Source organism: Passer domesticus, chromosome 13, assembly GCF_036417665.1.
Source record: "Passer domesticus isolate bPasDom1 chromosome 13, bPasDom1.hap1, whole genome shotgun sequence".
Taxonomy (NCBI): domain Eukaryota; kingdom Metazoa; phylum Chordata; class Aves; order Passeriformes; family Passeridae; genus Passer; species Passer domesticus.
The window spans coordinates 6,653,499-6,672,872 of NC_087486.1; the positions used below are offsets into that span (position 1 = coordinate 6,653,499).

Genomic DNA, 19,374 nt, shown 5'->3' on the forward strand with positions numbered 1-19,374 from the left:
ACACGACAAAGTAATTGTTTTCTCAGTTTTCATGAATGTTAAAACTCAGTGCTTTTCTCCTCAGGAAACAAACAGCCCCATTAGGCTCTGTACCCATAACCCTCTTCCTCGGAACCTTTTGGGAAGCAGGATATCGTGCAGCTATTGCCTGAACATGTTTTTCAAATTACACATTTTTATTTTTTTCTGTATTCATGTCTATTTCTGCAATTTACATCATTACTTCTAACTTTAGATGAATATAAACCACATCTATGTCATGCCTCCTCTGATTGTGGAGGAGCAGAAAAAGGGCTCCTCTCACCAAGCCAGTCATTAATAAACCCCACAAACCACTGATACGACAGCCAGTATTCAATCTGCAAATGGTTATTTATTCTCCTGAAGCCCTGCAGTCGTTCCTGTGCCCTGTTAGTGTTTATTTCTGATAGTTTGAGGCAAGCTGTCTGTTCTGCATCAAACACTCCATCCAACCCCTCTACTTTTGCAAAGCTCCATACTTTTATTCAGATCAATACACAACCATTACAATTTTCTTGGAATTATTACCTAGCCAAATATTTGGAACAAAATGGCTGGTTGACCTTACAGAACAACTGAAAGTAATAACTTAAGAGAAAAACACTTGAAGGAAAGCAGCCGTGTTTCTTTCATTGTTCATGGATGAGTTCTGACAATGTGCATGCAGAGAATGGTATTAGAAACTCAAATTCTTTCCTAAATTTTGACTCTTCCATGGACATTTACATGGCTTTATCTGAGGAAAAAAAATATGAACAATATGTAAATTATTTTAACTACACAGTGACAGCACTTTGAGGAGCAGGGGGAGCAGCTGTGTTGCGTGAGCCCGAGGAGGGTTACAGAGGAGCCCCTGCTGTGCCAGGAGGGGAAGGGCTCTCTCTCCCCAGGACACTTCGTGCATCAATACCTCGGGAAATGAAAGGTGTTGGTGGAGATTACACAGGGATCTCCCTCTTCATTTTCCTGACAAAGTACAATGATGTCTTTGAAGGAGTTCAAAAGGCAGGCAGGCACACAGGACTGCAGCAGGTACCAGCCTTTACTTCTGAAGAGTTGACTTCAGAGCCTGCTTAAATAGAGGAGAAGTTGTAAGAGATTATTCACCTATTCGGTAGCAGTCCATCCAGCTCCAGCTCTCCCACCTGCCAGCCTCCCAGGGCTCCATCCCTGCTCCACTTCAGCCACCACGATGTTGTCATGTGAGTGCTGTGGGGCAGAGGTGTCATCTCAGAGTGTGACTTGACATCATCTCTGTGTGTCACCTCGAGCAGCACCAGTTTCCAGGAGGCTTTCGTGACCCCATCCCCTGAAACAAAAGCCAAATGAGATTGAGACAGCATGGTAGCAAGGAGAGAAGCACTGCCCAGGGCTTGGGGGGATCATCCTTCCCGTGGAGGTGGAGAGCTTAAACCCCCATGGGACCTGCTGTGGTAAAGGGGGAGTGGAAGGGGATTGAGGAGTGGCCAGGGGGATCTGCTGTCAGCTGGAGTCACCAGGGACAGTTTCCATGAGTCCTTCCAAGCTGCTTTAAACCTCCCTGAGATTTGCTCTGACAGTGCACTGGTGACTGTTGGCACTTTCTTTCCTCTGAGAGTAAAACCACACTGAACCTGTTCCTCTTTCTGTGCACACAGCTGCTGCAGCTCCTGTGTCACCGTGCCATCCATGGCTTGTGCTGACAGTAACTGCACGGTGTGAGAGCAGCAGCCAAAGGACTGGAGACACAGAAGGAGCATCTGTCTGACTGTTGAAGGGTAAAGGAGCCCCTTTCCCTCAGAAGTGCTGCAATAAAGATGTTACTATTTTTAAAACTGCACCAGTGGAAAAGCAACAAAGGGATTTGTTGTATTTCTGATGAATTCTGGTCTGTTTGGGAGCTCTTTGCAAGAATAAACATTAAGGATCTCAGAAATGTTAACATTTTCAGTGTTTCTGGTTATATACACAGGTTTTGGGGGGTGGGAGTAACAAAACAAAACTTGGGCTGTTACTGAACTCACAGCACAAAATCAACAAGAAAAGGGACCAAAAGTGCAACATTCAATTTAGGCAGCAAAAGATCTCTTCTTGTGTTATCCAAAACAAAGCATACATTAAACCAATAGAGTTATTGCACAAATCTCCCATTTAATCTTCTAGGATCATAAAAATTTCAATTTCTCTGTGAGACAGTTCTAGCCACACACAGCACTTGGGATTTTTGTGTTTATAAAACACAACCCACCTCTCCTTTGAAATTGCTTTGGCTCCTGAGTCACCATCCAACCAATCTTGTCCTCAGCAGGCAAACAAGCACATATTTTACAGTCAGTAAGATATTTTTCTTTTAAAAAGGTTACAGAAAACATTTTCTAGACATTTATTCTTTTTTTCCTAAGTAATAGAAGAGAAGCAATGATTCATATGACTTCTCTATTTTAGTTGTTTCAAAAAAAAACTGTTAACAAGGCTTCATATTTTAAACGGAAATTTGATCTTTACAGTTTTCCACTAAATGAGACATAAAAGTATTATGTGTTAGGTGTTGAAAATAATGAAAGCTATCAGAAGAAGCACAGTTTAAAAGCCTGTCTGTGAAGAAGAGAAACCTAGTGATACATTTGTGTAAAATAATGATCAGTGCAGAACAGGCCAGGCAAGCGTTCCCATTTCTTCTTTATTGCTGATAAAGGAAAGGGGAGAGCTTTTGAAATTGGAAATTCTAATTTGGTTCAGATTTGGAAAGTGAAATGGAAGCATAACCATTCAAAGCTCAGAGGAAGAAATACCTCCAGCTTTACTGCCAATTGATCACAGAGCAGCATAGGATATCTGCAAGTATCCAAACCCCACTAAAACTTCCCATGGATAATGCACCCATCTGTGTCAAGATAAAAAAACACAGGAACAACTTCCCATCTAAGGAATAAATTCATCACTGTCTAAAAGACCAGGACAAGTTCCCCAAGGCTCTGTTTCACCCTAAGAGTGTATTAGAGAGGATTGAATACAGAGCTGGTGGCTATTGAAGGCAAGGTCTTGATGAAGTCTGACTCTTCATAAGATCCAGAATATATTTTCTTTAAGTAAACATTTCAGTCCTACTTGTTTCTTTCCTCAGGAACATCAGGAATAACATGTCATTATCCCTGATTCAGCTGGAGCTCTCCCCAGTGAACCAGAAAAATGATCTTGCCTCAAGAAACAGGTTCTGAGTTTTCTCCCACCGTTTGTAAGTTGTGTTCTCTATTTACTCCCACAAACCCCTGAGGAGCCCTGAGCATGGTCTTTCATGACATCTTCCTGAAATGAATCAGGATAAATCCCTCCTTCCTTTTATGAGCATGTTGATGCTTTTGATCCATGTTGGATGTTTTTCACTGTTCCCAATGTGTGTTTGCTCAGATCCCTTTACGACTTGTGAAGTACAGAAATGTGTTCCACTGAGTGGGAAATCTATCCATTAATAAGGAGCTGCCCCTTATGAAGGCATCACCAGGTGGAATTAGAGTGTTCTTTGTGCTGAGCCTGTTCACTACGACAAGCCTGACTTGATCCATGTGGTTTGTGAAGGAGAAGGTACCCAAAGCTCTGGCACTTGAGGGTGCAGCTCTGATCTGAGACACTGCCAGCAGCAGCAGTGAAGCCTCCTCAACAACAGTGAATATGATGGAAGGCAGGTAAATGCTGCTTCTCACTCCCCACCTGAATGATTAAAAAGCTGAGGTATAAAGAGACTAAAAAGAATACCTGAAGATGGATATCTCTCAAACTCAGTAGAGTCACTCACTGTTCAGCGTCCCTGAAAATTCATAACGGTCAGGCATGATTTTTTTTGGAGTGCCCTAAAATATTCTCAACCCAAGAGCAATGAACTAGATTGAGATAAATGTCTATTCCTGTCCCTGTGAAACTCCATCTTCCAGCACAGCTGCCCCACAGCTGTCCCCAAAACAGCAGGACCATGGGGTGACCCCACACCATAACTTAATTTTTTTAAGGAATGTAACAACAAGGGAATCTTCAAGTCATCTGGCTGACACTATCTGAAGTCTCTGCCCTGCAGTGCAGACAGGAGGCTCACACATCACACACAAAGGATGTGTGGACATTACCTGGCACAGGCAGGGATTTGGTCACTGGGTAACTGCAGCATCAAGGACAAGGTTCCTCAGGGAGGCTGAGCCTCACCATCCCCCAGAAGGCTGATCCTCACCTCTGCCCAGTAAAAGCTTCCTCAAAAGGCTAACAGAAGTTATGGACACACTTTTCACTGTGGCAGCAAAGGGCAGCAGAAAGAGCCAGGGGTGAAAGCAAAAGCCAGCAGCTTCTCTCCTGGCACAGCACAGCTGGTGGTCACAGTAATGGAGGAGCTTGACTGGGTAGGAGACAGCAGAGTCTTCTCAAAGCTGATCTCATAATGCAAAAGGAACAGGATCCCAGGACCTGGAATCCTTGATAAATTCCACTCATTTCTGGTCCCAGAGCAGTGAGACTGTTTTTTCAATCTTGCCTCCTACAAGATAATTAAATACATATTTTTTAGAGAGAGCCACCAGAACAAGCCACTCCTTGCACTCACATCTTCCCCTGGAGATTCAATGAGCAACAGGAGAGATGTGAATCATTTAGTGCTACATTGGAAAGAGCTCATGTACCACTGGAGCTTCTCTGGGATGTACAGAGCACATCTGAATCCCTCCAGAGTCTTGCTCATTCTCCAGCTCTGCCGTGTTTGTGACAACAAGGAGGCTGAGGTGTGCTGTCCAGTGCCGTGTCTGAGGTATGTCTGTGTTGCACCAGGCCTGTACTGTCAGAGCTCAGCTAGGACAGAAAAGCTCCTTCAGTGGAATCTGCTGGCTTACACCACACTCCTGCTCTGGGACAAGTACTGGAGTGCCACTCCAGCAAGGAGGCATTTTGCTTGAAAACAATAACCAGCTCCAAGTGTCAAGTATAAAAGGTGCAATCCTGGTCTCAGGTATTCATCTGGTTTCAAACAGAGCAAACTGAGTGGACGATCAAGTACTCTCACACAGTGACATTCACAACAATTGCATCTCCTGGTGTTTTGAGCAGGATAATGCCATTACTCAGCACAGTGGTGCTAATCTCGGCTCCACTCTTTCCACTGAAGGAGAGAACATCAAAGCTTTAACATCTGCACCTCCTACCTGGTATCTGTCTTCTGTCTCTCTCCTCTCCCCTCCCTGTTAGTCCATTATGACCTGACATCCTTGCTTATCGCATTCAGCAGTTGTCTGATCAGTGCAGGAATTAAAAGAACTTGGAGCTGTATCTTGGCTTGCATGACAGCATTTTAAAATGTCTGCAAGTCTCTGGCAAGCAGAACTTGGTGCCAGGGTCTCTTTTCATGTAATACCTTGGAGTGACTTGGCATATTCATGACTCTGGAGGGTCTCTGAACAGACATTCAGTAGAACAGTTTGCACAGAGGCAAAGCTGCCTCAGCCTTCAGAGATCCACTGCCTTAGGTTTTGTGGACTCTAAAGTAGGATGACAGCCAGGAATGAAGTCCCATACCCATGCTTCCTTCCAACAAGCACTGACTTGTTTATACAATCCCCTCTGATAATATACTGTTGGAAAGTCCCAGCCAAAATAATTTCCTTGTCACACTTTAGGGCTGCACCTGTTTATTAATGCCCAAAGGCATCTGTCTCATATTAATTAGCACAATGACCTGTGAATAGAAGGAATGAGCTCTATATAGCATTGTGGTAACCATGAAACTCAAGAAGTCCCAGATGTTATAAAAGGGCTGTAGACATCCAAGAGAGTTTATTAGCCAGCAAATTGAGCTACCCCAATGCCTACAGTACAGCAGAGATAGTGATTTTATAATCAAATAGACTGATAAGAGTGCATACCCTTGTAGCTCTGGATTGAAAACATCAAATCTGCACTGTGTTACAGTCACTGCAACAATGTTATATTAAATTCTGTTTAGGAACTTCATTTGTAACTTGCTTTTATAGATCATCAGTTATCTGAATGCAGAACTGAAGATTTTTTGCCACAGGACTGGTTTTTAAGTGGACACAGGGAAAGGTGTGCATGCAAGGGAGTTTATTAATTTATTTCTCCTAAGATAGTTCAGGGTGCCAGAAATATCAGAATATGGGGGAGTATGACCAGACCTGATGAGAACACTGTAACAAAGGGGAAATATCTGCTGAGAATCAGAAAGCAGCTGCTCATTCATCTGTGGAATGGCCCCATAAGGATACAAGGGCAATCCATGACTCGAAACAGAATTGAAGAGACAAAACAGTAATGAGTGCACTGGAGGGCACAAAGAGTTTCTGCCCCAGCTCTTCCATTTGTCAGGACACCCGTGGAGCTGCTACAATGACCATTAGTGATTGTTAATGAGAAGTCTCAACAAGAGAAAAAAAAGCTGCTGAAAAATTCCAGGCACTGTCACCACTAAAAGCCCTCCCACACCTTGATTCACAAATCACAACTTTTTTGAGAGTCTGGAATAAATATTTACCCTTGAGAATTCAAAATTCGCTTTTCTCTGAGTATTTAGCAGCACTTTCCAATAAGATCTGCCTCCTTGATCCCCAGCTGATGGCAACACAATAATTTTAAGATGTGTTCAATGACAATGCCTTCTGCTGCAGCAGCACAGATGACAGGATTTACAAGCCTCTGGGTGCTGCACTTGTCCTGTCTCATAGAAGAGGAAAGCAAGGCTCAGCAGTTTAAGACCAACTCATCAGGAATTTAACAAAACTGGAAGAGAAAACTAGCTGAAAAGAATTATACTTTCTATCCAGAAGGAAAGAAAATGTAAGTGCTGTTCTTCAAGGGAATGTAGAAGAAGTAGCAATTAAAGGTTGTGTGAACAGGAGCTACAAAGGACAGTGAGAAGGAAGTGACTGCTGCACTCACAACAGGTATGGGGAGTGCAGAAAGGTGAAGGCAGCACAATAAATATCCTGAGGTTGACTCAGAAACAATTTGTGAGGCACCAGGTTCCTGAGGAAAGGCAGGTTTGGACATGATCACTGTGGCCTCCTGTCACTTGTGTCCCTCTGTCCTAGAGAACCACGGTCATGCTGGAACATACCCAGAGCTGCACACATGAGGCAACACCCACAAAGGGAAAAGTGAGAAACTCAGTATGACTGGTGCAACTTGCAGGGAAACTTTTGCCTCATAATTGTTTTCACCTGTGAGAGCTTGAACAATGCTGCAAATGCTGCTGCTTTCACTGTGTAGAAACAGCAGTGGATGAGTCAGAACATGGAAATAGCTCAGCTGACAGTGAAACAAAGAGCCTGGTCTCCTGCCATAGTGTAGAGGCAGTCACTGTGTTTGGAGAAGAGTGGTTCCCAATTGTGCATTCCAGCATACAGAGCAATTGCTCAGAGAACCTAACATTTCTGCAGGACCTTGTTACCTCCTTCAGCCCTTTTGTTCCCTGCAAAACTTCATTCCAAAGACACTTTCCTCCAAACTGGCACATTCCTTTCCCTTTTTCAAAGTGCTTGCAGGGCTTTTTCCCCACTCTGTTTAAATTCTTTAATCAGCTCATTTTTCTTCTGCTTCTCTGCCCAGTACACACTGGGAATGACAAACTTGAATATATCTTGGCACTCTGGACAGGAATCGATGATGGATTTCTTGAACCACTTGGCACATCTCCCCTGCCAGATGCAGGACAAGAAGTATGTGTGGTTGCAGTTGGAAGGGATCCCAAACCTCCTCTGTTGCTGGTGGTTTCTCACACAGCATCTCCACACAGATGCTGCACACCTTGACCTGACTGGCCTGGAAAGCAAAGGCCTTCTCCATATCAAGCTCAAATGTTGCCATGCACATAATCTTGTGAGCCTTCCTCTGTTCTTGGTTGAAAGGGTGAAGCATTTGCTGCCCACCTATCTCACCCACAATCTCCTGGAGGTACAGGCAGCACTCTTCCAAGTGCCACATTCCCTCCCTGTCACCACAGGAGCTCCCATCCACTGCAAACTGCTTCCAAGTGGTAATGGGGCTTCACTTCCAGATTGTTACTTTGGTCACTAGGGCACTGGACTTCTGCTGCTCCTCACTCAAGCCACACAGATTTCTGTCCCTGGGGGACTGCCAGGGACAGCCCAGTGGCTGTGGCTCACCCCAGGGCTGTGAGCCTCATCTGGTCACACCTCTACCAAGCACTGCAGGCACACTGTCCCTTCTGGTAGTGCTTGGAGATGGTGGAGGATTTGCTTGTAGGCAAATCATGTGAGAACACACTTGTTTGCCTCCTGACACACTCTCTGCATGTACCTGCATATCACCTGCTCTTTGCTCATCATGGCAGCACACTGCCTGGCCCCCAGCCCCTGACTTCTGGCTGTTGAGCTCAGACAGTCCAGAGGACAGTAGCAAAAACAACCAAAAGTACAGCAAACGAGCCCTGCAAAGAGGCACAGAAAAAAGAAGAGTTGATTTAATCTGGGGGAAGTGGAAGAGATGCATGATAATACCCTTCACAGAGGTAAAAGTGCAGTGTAGAAGGTAATAAACTATCATCTGTGTCTGCCAGGGGACAAGAAGTGATAGGTTGCAGTAAGGGAGATATATTGGTTAATTAGGAAGGGCACACATTAGACTGTGTGGGGAGCAGATGAAAGCACCATCACAGGAGCCTTGGAATAGGTGAGACACCCTGTGATCAGGAATGGTTTAGCCAAAGAAGTTCTATCTCCCCCACATTTATTTCCTATGATCTTTTGCTGTACTATGCACACGATGAAAATACCCCAGAACCTCTCCCCAGTCTGGGAGACCTGTGAGCAGTGCTTTCATATCTGTGTCTCAGAGACAGGCGCTTGCCAGGCTGGTCCAGCTCCTTGGGCTGCAGTGAGATTAGCTCGTGTCCTTTTAATGATGTAATTAGAAAAAAACAGGATTCCAAATGAACTACTGGGTATTAACAACCCAACTGTCATTGATTTTACATGAAGCCAACTGGAATTTCACAGAACAGACTGCAGTGCCAGCCAGACCTTACAAGGACTGCAATGAGACATCTTTGCCACTGTAGCAATCTCATTCCTTGAAGCAACAGACCGTTTCAATCAGTTTTTGTTATCTTACTTTTACTTAATTGGTTACTGCAGGGTTGTCTTGGAGACTTAAGATCTGCTCTTTGAAACCACTGGATTCTTATATGCAACCTAGGAAAGAGAAATGGGATTTCACACAGCAAAGTTGTCAATAACAAAACTGGACCAAAAATGCTGAACCACTGCATAAATGCATTATCTGGTGTCCAGCAACACAGCCATCTGCTGAGCTCAACCTTGGAGACTGGCTCCCAGCTACTGAAACCCTAAATTATTATTTTAATAATCATGTCTGAATTCTTGTCTGAAGTCAACTGCCACTGCAGAGGGCAAGTCAAACTTTACTCTGGCCTTGTTGCCTGGGTTTGCTATTCCTCTGTGTACCTCACCAGCCTTCAGGTTTGGTTGCCCCCTCCCCAGTTTTCACATCCAGATCTCTTGCTGATTCCTCTTTTGAAGGTTTTTGTTTCTGGCGCTCAAATCTTGGCTGACAGGAGTGCAGCCATGCTGTGTGCTGATTGCAGCTGGCAGGTGGATTAGAGCCCATTCAGATGGCTGTGAAATGCCTCTGCGAGACAGAAATGGCAGAACAATGGATTATTTCACCATGAAGAGCCCAGAAACTGATGCAGACAGTCACGTGGAGGAGACAAGCTGAGGAGCATGAAGACATAAAGCAATTTTTGCTTCCAGAAGCCCCACGAGATCTTTCCAGCTCAAAGTTTTGGAGATCTGCTGCCAGCTCCCTTCCTCCTCACCTAAGCTGGTTGATTTCTCTGAGGTACAGGATGTTCTCAATTTTTTCCAAAATATGTGGGAGCTACAGTTGCCAAGTAACAAAACTTCATCATTCTTTTCCTGAAATGCATAATTCCTCATTTCTCAGTTTCATGGAATGGACAGATGAAGCTGTGATCCATGACACTTATTCACTAGCAGGATCATTTAGACTCCAGTCTTGCCCTGGATAAATCTGTTGGATAGAGAGTTCAGGGTGAGGAAAGGATCTGACTTTTGTCTCTTCTGCCCTTTTGTCTCTCATCTTCAAAACCAAAACTGGGGATGCATTTCACGATTCACTGAACTGACTCAGTGACCAGGGTAATGAGATTTCGTTAAGAATACAGCAACACTGCAGCCAGGGAGAGACAGCCTGGCATCTTTTTCAAGGTGCTCTTCCTCCTTACCTACTGAAAAGCACTCATATGATCAATCCCAAGCAAGGTCAGAACAAATCTGATAGATCCCACTCCTTCACAGGAGCTGGGAGCAAAATTCAGCACATTGTAGTATTTGTGGAACTAAAGGAAGTCCATAGAAGGACAAACAAGATGATGAGGGATGGAGAAACTGTCTTAGGAGATGTGAATAGAACCAGGAGAGAAGAATGCTGAAAAATGAGGACAGCACCAAAATTTGTAAAAGAAAGAAGGCCCTAGGTAAGCTCTGGTTCAGCTGCTGTTCAGGAAGTCCTGGAACCAGCAGGCATTTGCTGAATCTAATAGGGGGTTGGTTTAACAGATAAAAGGAAGTGCTTTTTCACACTGTGCAAGTGAACTTCTGGAACTGGCTGCCCTGGGAAGCAGATAGAATTGTCAGAGTCAGGCAGCAATTAGACAAAATCACAAGCAAAAACCCTCGACATGGACACTAAATGCCCTAGGCAGGGATGTCCACTTTAACATAGCTGATACAACAGTTGTGGCTGGTGTTAGAGGAATGGACCACTAAAGTGGCCGTGTGTGCTTTCCCTAAATAGCATCTTTTATTGCCTCAGTCTGCAACAGAGTACTGGACATGATGGATCCAGGTTTGCTGTTATTTCTTACTTGTCTCTAATTTGATAGAGGCTCTTTTCTTCCTGCACCATGGCAGAGTTCATTCCCCTTTGATCCTGCTCCCAGCAGAGCCAACAATCTCCCCCAGTTTACATAAAGAGCCATATAACCTCCAGATTTCATCCAAGGGTTCGTCTTCTCCTGAATATCTTGAAATCTTTTTCTGTCCCCTAATTTCCTTCTTCCTTCCACACACCAGCAAGAAGCACCATGTGGCTGAGCTGCTTGTGAATCTTGAAGATGAGCAGTGAAAGTTTGTGACACATTAGCAGAGCGACACAGGGACAACTCCATGTCTGTGCACTTCAATAAGCTAGTTATAAACAAGAGGGTTTCTCCTCTAATGTTCCCAGTCCTTGCTGCCACACTGGAGAGGACTGGACTAATGAAGATTTCCTCCTGTGAGCTCCATGAGGCATCTGCACTATTCCTTCCGAACTCATTACAGTGAACAGAACATAGAGCAGAAAAAGCATTTTTTGCTGGCTATAAATCATGAGTGACACTGAAGTATTGCTATTAGCAGCAGAAAAATGCTTTCCTCCCCCAGCCTTGTCCAGCCCTGTGTGTGTACAACACTATGGCAAAGGGTGATGGGGTGTCTGGATGGAAAATTAAATAGAGGCTGTGTTGTCTGAAGATAAATTGGTACCTCCCTTGACGTGAGTGACTTTGTCTTTTTCTGATTTGTCTTTTAACTTAAAAAACACTGAGACTAGAGATAAGGATGAGCTTTAAAACCCTAGCCTTTGTCCCCTCCCAGGCTCTCCTGAACAAGTCCTGTCTCTGAAATGAGCTTGAAATGAAGATAAATGTTCTGGCAGTAATATGCAATATTATTTTTGGCATTTGAAGAATCCCAAGTTGATAAGGGAAAACTGAAAGGAAAACAAAGCTCTGTTTTTTCCAAATGCAAGGGACCAAATTCTGCTTATCCATATGAACCCAGAATCCTTTCTTTTTTTTTTTCCAGATTATTGCAGTAATTCCTGATTTTCACCAGAGCAGCTGATTATGGGGCCTTATTTAAAACCCAGCACATTCAGAGGCCCTGGTGGAATCACACAATAACACGACTGAAAGACAAAGGCATGAGAAGACAGTGCCAACTCCCCAGCTCCTGCCCAAAGGCTAATTTGGTTTTGGACCACGTTAGCTGTAACAATGATAAGATTAACACCTGATATCAAGGGAAAGGCTGAACTGTCTGAGACCTTCTTCAGCAGAACAGAACTCACTGCAGCTCCTCTGGCACATTAGCATATGTTGGAGGAATGGCCCCTTTCCTGGACTAGTGTGCATTTCCCTATAGAGCCTTTGTGCAAAGCTCAGAGCAGTGTTTCTGCTGATACATTTGTGGGTATGTTGAATAAAACATGTGCCATTTGACATTGTTTGCTTGGGCTTCCACAGAGAATGGGAGAGGGCACCTGTGAGAGGCTGGATCTGGCCTTTCTAGGAGCAGGATGAAGCCCAGGCTAATGCAGGAGCATGGCACATTTTTGATTCTGAGAGAGCCCTGACCAAAGGACCCAGCTCACCCTGCATTGATTGAAGTGCCAGCTGAATATGTTGCCTTAAGACAAGGAAAAGTAAAAAGCCCAAACCTTTGCTCTCTGTACGTGCATTCCCTCGTTACAGATGTGTATGCTTTGGAAAATAAATGGGAAGGGATTTTCAGAACAATCAAAGTGTTTTAGAGGCAAAATTTCCAGTGCTTAGAAAGGCTCCTGTGTCCAAAGCACAGCCCGTGCTCTGCAAATTTCAATGTGCTTTGTCAAGGCTGGAAGTTTGATAAAGGACTGGTTCTCAAGAGCTCTTAGGGCATCCTGTTCTAGGGAACAACAGTTATTGATGCTACTGGTTTTAAACTAAGAAATTGTCACATCTCAGCTGTTTTTGGACTTGACTGGCATGTGAGGAATGGTTGCATGGAATAGCTGGAGGCATTGCCACCTGTTGTGTCTATTCAAAGTTAATAATTTTCTAGGCAATTAAGAACTGTGCAGTGGTACATTTTATAATTCAAGATTTGTATGATGTGACCAGAAGGAGCATCCTAGCATAAGAAATAGGATACTTCTAAAGGAATACAGAATCTCCCTCCTAAAAGCTGTGAAATATTCTCAGGTCAGCTGAGAGAAGCAGCATATTGAGAAGGATCTCAGCAAGAATCAGGAAGAGCCCTAGAGGAAATTCGTTTGGCCACCTGGTACAACACTGTCTTCCAGATAAGCTCTGATGAAACACTTGTTCATTTCGTTTCTGTCACGGTGTTTCCAGCTCTGTAATGAAATGCCTCATCCCTGGCAGCTGTTGTGCCAGTGACAGGAGTTGTTCTGTCCCACGTCAGTGACACCAGGGCCAGCTCTGCAGAGAGGAGAGTCGCTGGCCAGGCAGTCACAGATGTGCTTTTGGCAAGGAACTGGCAGTGGGAAGATGACTCCAAGACTATCTGTAACTACTAAAGGATGTGCCCTTGACACCCACAGAGCAGGGTCATACCCTGTCCTGAGCTCTAAATAGTTCAAAAGCAAAAAAAGCTGCCGGTGTTTGGTTTCAGGGAGCTGATCGTGGCAGTAAGGCCATCTTTAGCAGGATGTTAATATTTGGGGAACCTTCATCTCCAAGAGATTTCTGTTTCATGGAAACAAATTAATTCTTGTTTTCTATGCCGTCACGATAATCAGAACATACTCTTTATCTACTCTGACCACCTTTTGTTAAGCAGCTTTGCTTCCTTGCTCCCCACCTTCTCATGTTCTGTTTGGTACTGGACACTAAGGCCCCTTTCCCTCAGTAGAGGCATCATAGTTTTCCACAGGAATACACATAGAATGCACCACTAAGAGCTGGTTTCCTTGCCAGCAGTGGGTGTGGAGGTTGTAACTTTTTCCAATGGCAAGGAAAAAACAGGGAGCTCACGGGCACAAATCTATCAGTGAAACTGCACAAGTGAATTAAACAGAGCAAACAAGAACTTTGCTGTTACCTTTCAAGTAAATAGTTTCTCCTTCTCAGTTTGCTCCAGCATAAAAATCTCTCTGCCCTTTACATGCCACTGCCAGTATTTATTTTTTAAGAACTCGGATCTGTTTATTTATTTATCCATATTTAGGTTAAAAGTCTGGGCTCAAAATTAAACAGTCATTCATAATGTCATTATCTGCCTTGCTCTGCAGTTAGATACTGTGTGTGGTGTCACAGGACAAAACCTTTGGCAAGGCCTCTAGAAGAGCAATTTAGCTCCTCATCCATCTTGCCTGGCAGCATGATTGGCTTCCAAGCTTGCACTGCTAAATTTGTTATTTTACTCTGACTTATATTATTGAGTGTTAAATCACTTTCTGAAGTGTTTATTGGTAATAGTTGAATTCTTTCCACTCATCTGAGCTACTTTTAAAACATAAACATTTCCTTGTATCTTGGAGCATGATGGAAAGGTGGAGACAGTTCCTCAGGAGGATGGGATGTAGAAATGACCAGCTCATTAAGTAGGGACAGAATTTACCAGTGCTGTGGAGGAGAATATCCTCCCCCTTCCATCAGGATGAAACAGTAAACTCCCACTGCCACTCCACAGCACTCACATGAAGAAGGTTAACTTGTGTCTTGGCTCGTCCATCAAGTCTTGTCCTGCCAGGAAGCAGATGACCTGTTTACTGGAACACCAATGACTTCCCGACAGGACCTTTGTAGATCCTGAATCTCCCTGGATAGAAGGCAGGCTGTGATCTGCAGGGTCAGGAGGTTATTAGACACTAACATGCCCATGCTTCCAAGAGTGAAGTGTGGTCTGCAGCCCCTCCCTGGCACTGATGTCTCTTGGGAAGGAACCAGAAACAATTTTCTTATTCCTATTTAGAAAAATGGAGCAGAGAATCAGAGAGCAGAAATAAAAAAAAGAGCTTAAAATCTACTGTGGCAGTTAGAAGCTGAGCTGGAGAACAAAGGCCAGAGGCAGGTCAAGCTAGAGAGAAGGCAGAATTTCAAGGAAGCCCTTTGGCAACTGATCTCTTGAGGACCCAGATGTGACAGCCCAGCAGCCTGATCCAGGCTGGTGTGCTCAGTACTGCAGGTCCTCTTACCTCTTGCCTTTGCTTCAGTGAAGACCTACAAATGAAATTTTTTCTTTTAATTTTATTTTTAATGAGGAGGTCTGTTGAAACTCTTTCCTGCATCTGGGAGTTACTTTCCAATCTGATGAACACCGACTTTTAGAGATGACACCAAGATCACAGTAGCAATCAAGACTCCTTTGAAGGCAGAGCTAAAAATACACTCCCCAGCTGACACAAGCCTTCAGGAGGAGAACACAGAGTTTGGTTTGAAAGAATACATCTTCTTTAGTCTCCATGTCTTCTGCCAGAGGACACCAAATCTGAGAAAACCATGCAAGCAGGTTACATCTGCCTTCTGAAATGAATATACAAACCCATACTACCTTCAGCCTCAGCAAGGGGAAAGCTTAAACCCTCTGAGTGCCTTGGAGAGTGGTTTCATTGGCAGTTTTTTGCCTCTCTGGTCATGATGGCATTTGTCAAGTTACTGCATGGCATCTTTAGCTGCTTGCCCTTGACAATCCCTTAGGAAAGGAAAGATCTGGGGCAGCTGATGGACAGGACTGAAACTGAGCCTTATCTGCTTCCCTTCCTGCTCTCCTCCCTGCTAATTACAGGGTGCTGGCACACAAGCCCTGGCTAATGAGGCATTCCCAAAGCCCTGCTTCTGCACTTGCAAAGGAGACTGTGGTGAGTAGTGCCACTGCCACCTCCTGGGCTTTCGGAGGACTTGAGCACATCCCGTGGGCCGCAAATGCAGATTTATGCAAATGTTGGGCAAGAGAACATGGATTGCCCAGCTTCAATCTGTGCCAGCCCGCTCTCTCCCCGGGTCAGGCACTAACAAGCACGTGTTTGCAGAACAGAGTGCAGGTCTCCCTCCCTTTGAGGCATTAGCTAAAGATGGATCATTAAGGCTTTTGGGTAGGAGACGTACAGATGAACAATCACACACAATACCAGCTCCACATTTGTAATGTGTAATGTGTCAGGGGGTAAAAGGTTGAGCAACCCACTTTGGCAAATGGAAATAGCAAGAAGGGTGTATTTTTCTGGCTAAATGAAAGCCTTCTGTGTGTGTTATTTTTTCTTGTGTCTCCATGCATAACTTGAATGCAATGAAAGGAAAAATTAATTTATTTGGTCAGACAAAAATACACCAGATTTATTGTTTTGAGAGATACAGGGGGTATTTCATATTTCTACATGGCTGCTGTAGCTATAATTGGCAGCACAATGCTCTGTCAAAAAAGGCATTCACCCAAGAATGTCTCTGGGCCCAGCCAGCCTCAGTCCTGGAGGCGGATGTCCCATCCCTAAACCTCTGTGGGCAGTGCTCCATTGCCAGGAGTCTGTTTGATGCTCCCATTTAGGGTGTTGGCCCTGAAGATGTAAGACCTCCCTCTAACTGAGCCTTCAGTGTGGATGCTTTCAGGCTTGTTCTGGCAACGGAAGAACATAAGGAAGCCATTCCTGTAGTTCTTGTTCATCCATCCATAGAGCAGGGGGTTGACAAACGTAGAGCACATGGCCCCCACATGGAAGACAGTGTACAGGAGTTTGTACTCATGGAAGATAAGAACCAGGTCAAGATCAATGGCAAGCTGGAATATGTGGAAGGGGAGCCAGCAGACTGCAAATACCACAACTACCATCACGAGCATTTTGGTTGTCTTCCTCCTCCTGCACTGGTTTTCATTCCTAGAAGTGGGACTGACGTGGTTTTTCAGCTTGAACCAGATCCTGGTGTAGGCATAACAAATAATTGCAAGAGGAAGAACATACTGCAGGAGGAGCATGGACAGACTGTAGATGGTGGCATCTCTGTTGTTAGCAGAGGGCCATTTTTCTGAGCAAACAGCCATTTTGAGGTTAATGGATGGGATTTCCTCGTATCGGAACTCCCTGAAGATGGCCAGAGGCCCTGCTAGGATGGCTGCTGCCAGCCACATGACAGCTATGATGGTGAAGCTGAGCCTCTTGGAAATCCTGCTGTCCAGGTGGAAAACAATACAGCGGTACCTGTCCAGGGCAATCACAGTCAGGGTGAGAGTGGACACATGGACACTCAGAGCCTGAGCATAAGGAACCAGGTGACAAAGGACAGCTCCAAACTTCCACTCGTCCAGCAGGGTGTACACTAGGGTGAAAGGCAGGCAGAGCGTGTCCACCATCAGGTCTGCCAGGGCCAGGTTAGCTATGAAGAAGTTGGTGACAGTCCTCATGGTCTTGTACTTCACTATGATGTAGATGACCAGGGAGTTTCCGATGAAGCCCAGCAGAATGATGAGGGAGTAGGCAGCAATCAGGATGACCTGGACCCCCAGGATCTTGGTGCTGTCCATCATGACACTGCGGGAACCAGAGAGGTCCTGGGTAGGAGCGACAAAGTCCTTGGCATGCCAGCTGTGTGGCAGCCTCTCATCTAATGCTGTCTTCTCCACGGTGAATGTGCTGTTGGCTCCCTCCAATGGCCCCATGCCTGGCCTGAGACTTTCCGTAAGGAGAAGCGGTCTGGAACACAGACATAGCAGAAGTGAGAGCACAGGTTGCACTCGTCTTTGATGAGATTCACTTGCCTACAAAAATTCCCTAACACCTTAAGAACTAGGAAAGCAGAGAGACAAGGCACTCTCAAAGTCAAGGTGTTCTTCTCCACCTCCCCGTTTATTTATTTCCACATTGCACACCAGGTTTTTTTCTGTTTCTTATTTCTCACCTCTCCAGGTGAAAATATCTGTCCTCTGTCTCTGCATAAGTCTCTGCCACTGCTCCTGCTCGTGATGCTGCCACCCAATCCACCCAGTACTGTCTGCTCTCCCTCCCAGTAATATGGGTAGCACAACTAATGACATTGCATGAGCCACTCTCTGTGATCAAATGTATCTCATAGCCATTCCCTGGCCTAATTATCAGGCCTTCAAGGTCCTGTGAAGCAACTTGACAAACCAGTTTTCTTCTTCCTTCCCCTGCCAGTCCCAGGGTTCCCAGGCATCAGGCAATTGTTGCCTGCCTTGGTGGCTTTGAAGGTCACAGGCACCCAGCCAGGCAGGGGTTGTGTCCCCATCACAGAAGAGGGAAGTGTGACAGCACACAGAGCAAGTCCTAAGTAAGGAGTTACTGGACAGTGAGACCTGTGAATCCTATGGCCAGGAGACACCTCCACCATCCTATGCTTTCTCCAAGGATTCAGTGAGTGGCTCATATTCCTTTATAGGATTTTTGAGTCTAGATTATGATTGTTACAATGATACAACAAACCATGTGTTAGGATTTGGCCCAATCTGAAGAGGGTCCAGGTGATTATAAGTTGAATTATAAATTCTCTATTACTTAGGTGATTAGAAATCATAAATTATTTATAAATTCTGTATTTTGCTATTTGTAGATTGTACTATGTTGGTTCTGCTTGTAGAAGTCCTGTGCTGTTTCAATCATAAATTCAGTTCTACACTAATCATAATACCCTGATAAAGAAACAAAGCTCTGTCACTATGATTTGGTGCCATCTTCATTCTGCCCAGGATCCCTAAAAGAACCTCTCTGTCCTCTCAGTGCTAGTGACACCCAGGCATCCTCTGGCTAAGCAGAGGAGGGAGCTCCTACAGGGACGTGCCTGTGCAGGGTATAAAGCTGTGAGGCTGTGAGGAAGCCTCCCACAGAGCTGCTGCTGAGCATCCAGGCACAGAGGGGCCGAGAGCCAGAGCCCAGCATCCATCAGCCTCCTGCCACGTGGGGCTCAAGTGCCTGCGTGGGATGGCTTTGGGAGCAGAGAGCCCAAGAGGCAGCCTGGGAGCCCTGGCTGGCATGAGGTGCCACTGGAGCAGCAGAGTTGGCACAGCAGGGTGGGTGTTCCTTGAATCCAAACACGGCAGGAGAAAAGCCAGCTCTGTTACTGGTTCAGGATTGCTGTGGGCTCTGTGGAGAGGGGTGGACATGGCCCCTCACTTATCCCCTCTCCCCAGCCCCACTCCCACTGCAGGCTGAAACAAAAGTGAGCAAAAGTCACCGCCCTGCCCAAGCAGGGAGATCAGCAGAGCATTGTGATTTCTCTGACCTGCAGAGAGGGGGGAAATGCCCTTTCACTAAAGGAGGGAGGCAAAGAGCTTAAATAAAGTGGGAATTAGAGGCAGACTGCTGGGTATCTTCTCAGGCTCCTCAAGGAAGGAACTGGGCTTTTCCCAGAAAAGATGTGACTGGGTGCTGGTGGGCTTCCTGCAATTCCCATGCAAGCCCAAGGTTTAAGGGCAGCCTGTCCTTGGGAAGGGAGGATGCTTTGCAGTTGCATTTCAACCTAAGCTAAAATGTTTGCTTGTCCTGCCCTCCCTCCTCAGAGCAAGGTTGTGATTCCCCCTCAGGAGCTGCTCCCAGGATCTGCCTGGCCAGCTG

The 19,374-nt window shown here is 45.2% G+C and overlaps 1 protein-coding gene, 1 long non-coding RNA gene and 1 pseudogene across 2 annotated transcripts; all 3 read right to left on the reverse strand.

The window, feature by feature from the left end:
* Window positions 1-526: 526 nt before the first annotated feature.
* LOC135280152 (uncharacterized) lies at window positions 527-4,717 on the reverse strand. The gene is made up of 4 exons (XR_010347202.1): window positions 4,220-4,717; window positions 3,754-3,805; window positions 932-1,090; window positions 527-757 (listed from the first exon to the last, which is right to left on the reverse strand). It is a non-coding gene; the product is annotated as an uncharacterized LOC135280152 (long non-coding RNA).
* Window positions 4,718-7,072: 2,355 nt separating this feature from the next.
* On the reverse strand, window positions 7,073-8,300 carry LOC135280379 (E3 ubiquitin-protein ligase makorin-2-like; annotated as a pseudogene).
* Window positions 8,301-16,111: 7,811 nt separating this feature from the next.
* On the reverse strand, window positions 16,112-18,920 carry LOC135280151 (neuropeptide Y receptor type 2-like). Its single transcript, XM_064387897.1, has one exon. The coding sequence runs from the start codon at window positions 17,463-17,465 to the stop codon at window positions 16,302-16,304; it is 1,164 nt and encodes a 387-aa protein (XP_064243967.1). The 5' UTR covers window positions 17,466-18,920; the 3' UTR covers window positions 16,112-16,301.
* Window positions 18,921-19,374: the final 454 nt, after the last annotated feature.

Bases quoted from the DNA above. Each gene is read 5' to 3' on its own strand.
- LOC135280151 (XM_064387897.1), bottom strand. From the start codon at position 17,465: ATGGGGCCATTGGAGGGAGCCAACAGCACATTCACCGTGGAGAAGACA.